Source organism: Cyprinus carpio, chromosome A10, assembly GCF_018340385.1.
Source record: "Cyprinus carpio isolate SPL01 chromosome A10, ASM1834038v1, whole genome shotgun sequence".
Taxonomy (NCBI): domain Eukaryota; kingdom Metazoa; phylum Chordata; class Actinopteri; order Cypriniformes; family Cyprinidae; genus Cyprinus; species Cyprinus carpio.
In genome coordinates this window covers 19683848-19690904 of record NC_056581.1, presented here as the reverse complement: position 1 = coordinate 19690904, position 7057 = coordinate 19683848, and the positions used below count along the sequence as shown (strand labels likewise).

At 37.6% G+C, this 7057-nt stretch overlaps 1 protein-coding gene across 1 annotated transcript; it reads right to left on the bottom strand.

Annotated features, from left to right (window-relative positions):
• Positions 1-413: 413 nt before the first annotated feature.
• kcnj15 (potassium inwardly rectifying channel subfamily J member 15) lies at positions 414-4953 on the bottom strand. Its single transcript, XM_019105327.2, has 2 exons — positions 4815-4953; positions 414-1846 (listed from the first exon to the last, which is right to left on the bottom strand). Exon 2 carries the CDS (start codon positions 1843-1845, stop codon positions 835-837), a length of 1011 nt encoding a protein of 336 aa, XP_018960872.1. The 5' UTR covers position 1846; positions 4815-4953; the 3' UTR covers positions 414-834.
• Between the last annotated feature and the right edge of the window lie 2104 nt (positions 4954-7057).

Genomic DNA, 7057 nt, shown 5'->3' with positions numbered 1-7057 from the left:
AAAGAAGTCTCTTCTGCTCAACAAGGCTGCATTTATTTGATCAAAAATGCAGTAAAAACAGTGAAATATTACTACAATTTAAAGTAGCTGTTTTCTATTTGAAGAGACAGTAAAATATAATTGTTTCCTGTGATCAAAGCTGAATTTTTTTGTGTAAACCATGATACACTACCTTGAAAAGGTTTGGGGCTGGTAAGATTTAAAGGGATAGTTTACCCAAAAATTAAAATTCTGTTATTAATTATTCACCCTCATGTCGTTCCAAACCTGTAAGACCTTCATTCATCTTCAGAACACAAATGAAGATATATTTGATGAAATCCGAGAGCTCTCTGACGCTGCATAGACAGCAAGGGAACCGAAAGATTTTTGGGTGAACTAACCCTTTAAATAAAATAAAGAAATTAATACTTTTATTCCTCAAGGATACATTCAGCTGATTGAGAGTGACAGTAAAGACATTTATAATGTGACAAAAGATTTCTATTTCAAAAAAAATGCTGTTCTCTTGAACTTTCTATTCATCTGTGAATTCTGAAAAATAAAATGTATCACGGTTTCCACAAAAATACAAATATTTATTGATCACAGCAATCAAATTCCGCCACTGATGAATCATTCTCAACAAGACCAGGATCATGAATTAAGTAAATCAGTTCGTTTTGATCTGAAGTGTTTTGAATGTTGAGTGCTGTTGAAGTCTGCTGTATTCCGCAGAAGCAGCCAGCACTCGGTGTTTCCAGCTCCAGATCAGATCTGGCTCACAGTTGGGATGCTCTTCCAGAATGATTTAGGGTGTTTTTCCAGCTCATTCTTGACACTCGTCTGGTCTCTTCATTCCTGTGTGTATCCCTCCTCCAGCTGGAGCTTCTCTGTGTTGTTGTGGATGTTTGGCAGCTCACTGCAGGCCTGCACCTTGTCGAAGAAGCTGAAGTCTGCGGCCAGTTTCCCGCCGGATGTGTTGGACAGCACAGGTTTGAACTCGTAACCCCACAGGATCTCCTGCGGCACGTAGGACGTGCGGCTCTGGCAGGTGGCGGCCGTGGACTCCATGGTGCCGTTGAGGGTCATCAGCAGCTCGAAGTTTTGTTTGGGCAGGTTGTCGGCTGTGAGGTTCCTCAGTGGGCTTCTCTCGTCCAGCACGTGGTAGAAGGTGAGCGGCAGCAGCAGGAACGGACACTCGCCGTTGGAGTCCAGCTGGAAGTCCACAGTGCTCTGATGGACGAGGGTCTTCTCACCTTCTTGCGTGATGTGGCTCGATAGCAGTTTCCCTGAGAGCTGACACTGGATCAGGAGGCTGTTCCTCATGTTGGCCACGCGCACCATCAGGCACCAGCTCCTGCCACGCTTGCACACCACCGCTGACCGGCTGAACTTGATGGTTCCCGCACGCTTCTTGGGTCTCGCCAGCTTGGCTAGAAACGCACCGGTCACGAAGATCTCAGCCAAACCCGTGATGACCAGCTGCACCACCAGCGTCACGATAGCGAGAGGACACTCCTCGGAGATGTGCCGGAAGCCGTAGCCGATGGTGGTCTGGGTCTCCAGTGAGAACAGGTAGGCGCCGGTCAGCGAGTCCACGTTCATCACGCAGGGCGTGTGATTGGACGACGGGTCGGCGTGGAAGTCTCCATTCCTCAGGCCGATGAGGTAGAAGATGACTCCAAACATGAACCACGTCATGACGAAGGTGGAGGCGAACAGCGTGATCTTATAACGCCACTTCATGTCCACCACCGTGGTCCAGATGTCGTGCAGGAAGAGCTTGACCATCCCTTCCACGTTATCGATCTTCACGTTACTGCGGCCGTCTTTAGACATCACACGCGGCACGTTATCCATCATGCTGCAGGAAGAGAAGAGACGTGAAAATCATCCTTCACCATCTCAACTACAAAAATCAGGGTTTCGGTGGGTCTTAAAAAGTCTTAATTCGCCCTTCCACAAATGATGGGATTATAATTGTCTTAAATCTGAGCTGAAAGTCTTGACATTAAAAAGCGGACGTTGTCTTGGGTTGATCATGTCAAAATGTTACTTTTATGTGCCTTACTCACTACGCTGCTGCTCTGGTACCCAGTTATTGAAATGGCAGCATGATATTGGGAGATAAATAATGTACTGTCCCATAGAAACTTTAAGAGTTCGTGAAAATATACTGGATATCAAAATTTGGTTTTCGTTAGATCTTTAGACCCTGCATTAAATCCCTTGACTCATTCAACTGTAACATAACTTAAAAAGAAGCGGCGCCATATTTATTAAAGAGGAGCTCCGGCATTAAAAAGTAGCAAATATATATGTTTGTGTGCATAGGATCATTTCTGTTGTGTTGTTGCGATTTCGATGTGTTGTGCACTACTGGGCCACCATATTTGTCTTGTTTTCCAGTACCCAAATATCTAAACATCCTTAAATCATGAAACTAGATTAAAACAAGAATAAATATGTCAGTGGGGAATGAAAACTTTGAATTAAGTTGATTTTTCTGATCCCACTGACAGATATTTGTTCTTGTTTTAATCACAACTTTGTTTTGAACAATTTCTATGAAAACAAGACTTTTCAAGACATGCCATTTTGCATCTCCAGTAAATGTGTCTTGATTTAAGAATCTTTAGATGTTTGGACTAGAAAACAATACAAAATGCGATGTCGGCCTTAGATACTGTAGATAATAATATTTTGGTATCTTGACTGGAAAACCATGTTGGAATTCGTGGGACTGCTCTTAAATGGTTTAAGTCATATCTACCAGATATTTTGCTGTTAAACTGGGAGAATATTTGTCAACACCAGCTCCACTAAAGTGCGGAGTCCCTCAAGGGTCTATTTTCGCCCCCCTTTTATTCTCACTGTACGTACTCTCTTTAGGAGCTATATTTAGGAAACACAATATTTAGTTTCATTGCTATGCTGATGATACACAGATTTATCTCTCTCTTCAAAAGGTCTGTGGGTCTGGTATGAGTTTGCTTTTGACTAACATAAATGACTGGATGGCGTTTAATTTTTTAAAATTCAATGAAAATAAAACCGAGATTATGCTTTTTGGTCCAGTTAGTAATCAGACTATCATGAATTCTATCCTTGGCTCCTTGGCTAAGCATTACAAGCAGTGGTGAAAAATCTCTACTGTTGGCTCAGATTTTAAATTTGACAAGCAAATAAGTTCAGTGGTTAAATCTTGCTTTTTTTAATTTGAGACTTTTTGCAAAAATGAAGCTGTTTCTCTCTTTTAGTGACCTAGAGATTTTTTCATGCTAAGACTATTGCAGTTCTCCAAAAAGCCTGCTCTGCACAAATATTGGGATCGTTCTTTCTCGGTCGCTGCCCCCAAACTGTGGAACTCTTCTCTCTCATGTATCAGATCCGCCCAGACCATAGTTTTGAATCTTTATTACAAGCTTATTTATTAACTAGGGCTTTTAATTCTCCAGGCGATTAATTCTTAGTTGTGTGTTCTGTTTTCTTGTTCATGTTTGTATGTTTTCTTATGTTTCATGGTTGTATTGATATGTGCTTTATTTTATGCTCAAGCCAAGATTAATCTCCAAAATTTACATAATATATGTGTGTATATTTTCTTTATTATGTATGTACAGCACTTGTTGGCAGCCTTGTTTATATATGATATATATAATATAAAATAAAAAATATAAATATACAAATGTACAAAATACTAATATGGCAAAAAAAAAAAAAAAAAAAAAAAATTTTGGATGTGATTAATCGTGAAATCATTTGACAGCCCTAATACAAATATATGGCAAAATATATATATATATATATATATATATATATATATATTAAAATATATTTTTTATATATTTTAAAAAATATACATAAAATATATTTTGCCCTCCATATGTTTCAATCCAAGAAAATACATTCACATTCAAATAATTTAAAAATATATTTTGCCCTCCATATGTTTCAATCCAAGAAAATACATTCACATGTCACAAACTTTATTTGTGGTCTATTACAGGTGTGAACATATAACACATTTGAATTAAAATAATTTATTAATAAAGCCTAAATGTAGGCTACTTTCACATTGGAAATGTATTTTCTCACCCTTGTGTTTTATATACGTTCTTTTGCAGTGTGATCAGAAGCTAGAGTAATATTAATTTTCATATTCTAGAGGTTGAGAGCAAAGATATTCAAACCTTAAGATTTTTTTTATTATTATTACAATTATTTTCAATTAAAAAGTAATGAAAATCAGCTCAAAGTTGTATTTTTTAACTTTGAAGTGTTTCTTATAAATAGCATTCACATTTAGACATTTTGATGTATTGTGTTCCATTCGAAATATACTTGCTTGGTCTTAAATATACCTTCATAAAACCTGCGCTCTAGTAACCAATCACACTAGACAAACAAACAAACATGGTGCTAGCAACGCCAAGGTCATGGCTTCGATTCCTCGGGAAAGCAAGATCTGATAAAATACACTTTGAATCCAATTTAGATAAAAGCGTCTAACGATTGTGTAAATGTCAAATAAATGAGATCTGCATCAGCTTCATCCGGCTGCATGTCAGAGAATTCAATCACTGTTCTCCTTCAGGTCCTCCTCGTCACATTCGGAGACTCTTTTCAGACCGGGGTTCAACTCTCTGTCCTGTTGTCGTTGTTAGTCGAGTTAATCAACAGTCCTTCAGAGTTGTAGATTAACAGAGCAGCTCAAGTTCACAAGCACTCGTTCATACAGCAGATACATAAATGCACAAGTGCCTTTGATCTCTTCTAAGATGCAGGAAGAGTTCTTTCCGCTCTTTTAGTCTCAGGTGTGAAGCTCTTACCTGTAATCTGAAGCTCTGGACGAATGCCTCGCTCCTCTGTTGTCCTTGTGTTTGTGTACGAATGATACTGAGGAGAGTTAATGAGACTCTAGAGAAGGAAATTACAGTGAAACACTGCACCAGTAGAGCCGGTTCTCTCACGGACTCCTCCTCCTGCCCGTTACAGTCCATCAGGTCTTTCCTTTGTTTCTGTCCCATTTTCTGACTGTTATGAGTCCAAACACACTGCGGCCCTTAAACACTGATCCTTCAGATTATCTGCCTGTGACATAAAGAAACACATCAGCACACACTCACACTTGTTCATTCTGCTGAATCTTCTTTTCAATTTATTTTATTTAACAGAAGAAGATCAGCGTTGAATGATGTCAGTGAGGCAAAATGTCATAATGAATAATCACACTTCACGAGGCGTTTCTATCATCAGTAGCCCAGAGTAACAGCAGTAATGAGCCAGTATTTGATGCTCATTGTCCACTGTCTCCACATTTCCATGCTTGCACAGTATCTGTATTTACAGTTTGATGATTATAATGGGATTCTGGCAATATTGCCATTAAACTTTGCCTCAAACACATAATTAATCAATTAAAATCAACACCTGCCAGCTAAACTTTGAAGAAAAAAATGCAGTATAGGGTCTAATAATTCAGCTTTATTTAAACATTGTATACATATAATGGTATTTTACACATTTGTAGAAGAATGTAATACATAGGTATTTTTACTCTAAGTATATTATCTTAAAAATAAATTACTTCTTAACCTTATATTTGTATGAGAATGTCAGAACTGAAAAACGTTGTATCTTCATGTGCATGTTGTCAGCTCGGACAGCCTTCTGCTGAAATAGAGACACATCACATTAGTGTAGAGTTATATAGAGCATATATTCCACTGACTTCTTTTGAGTTGTTCATTAAAAAGATTTGTTCTGAACTTCTGATTAATTCACTGATACATTTCTGCTGATTACATCTTTATGCCTGCAGGTGGTGACAAATTAATGTCTTTTATGTTTTGTGAGTGAGTTATTGAATCATTTAATCATTTTAGGCCTTCAGTTGGACAGTGCAGATGAGACAGGATTAAAGTACATTTATTTGCTCAATTTTTTTTTTTTTTTGACTCATTTTTATTGCATGTTTGAAATTAAAATGAAATATTTTCAAAATGCATCCCTTTTTAATTTGAACACAGTTTTAGACATTATACTTTCAGTGTTTTAGTTTGGATTAATATATGTATATAAATAATTAAAAACATTAATGTGTACCTTAAAATATTAGATAACTTTATGGACAACATTGTGGACACTTGGATTAATTTCCCACAAAGCATCTAACATTCCTCAGTAATGCCAAGCAGTGACTAAAATGGCACATGTTTTGGAAGTCAATTCATGTACAAGTTTGTCCATATACTTACATTAGTCAGGCCTGCTGCAGTGTGTGTGTGTGTGTGTGTGTGTGTGTGTGTGTGTGTGTGTGTGTGTGTGTTACCGTGTGTCAGCTGTAGATGGCAGAAGAACATTAATGCAGTCGGTCAGTTCATGTGAAATCATCTGTTCACATTCATCTCAGGTCCTTCAGTTGTAGAAACAGTCACTAAAGCTGTGAATGAGAAAGTACTGTATTTTACCCTTTATAGTGTTAGTGGAACATCTGCTGTAATATACAGGAATATTTGTGATTTATGTATTCTCTGTGCTCTGTGTGTTTTGAAGTTGGGGAAGTCTGAGACCTGTCTTGTTTTTAATGTATTGAACGGTCTTTAGTTTATGTCACAGCTGTGATTTGCTAGATTTCAAGAGAGGGATGTTCTTAATCTAAAGCATTTGATTGGGTGATTCTTTGGCTCCGCCCCTCAGTACATCATGGGTCATCAGTATTTTCAGCTGGATTTCCTGGAAGAAAAGTGTCTGTCTGTTAAATAAGTTTATTTGTGGACTATTATCAGTACAGTAGCACATATCCAGAAGACCTGTGTGTTGAAGTAGATGTTGTTTAGCGGAGGAATGTCTGGTTAACAGAATGTGCTTAAAAGTCTAATCTGCTCCTGAGTTTGCAGTGACACATTAACAGTACGTTTTTTTTTTCTTTTACTTTTTATTAATGAACATACATAAAGATAAATACACATAATTAGAACTCAAATCAGATTATAACAACAATAATAGATATATAAACAATATAAAATAACCTGGAAAATAGCCAAAAACAAAACACTATGCCAGTGGTAAT

Coding starts and splice junctions, on each gene's coding strand:
- kcnj15 (XM_019105327.2), bottom strand. CDS start 1,845: ATGATGGATAACGTGCCGCGTGTGATGTCTAAAGACGGCCGCAGTAAC.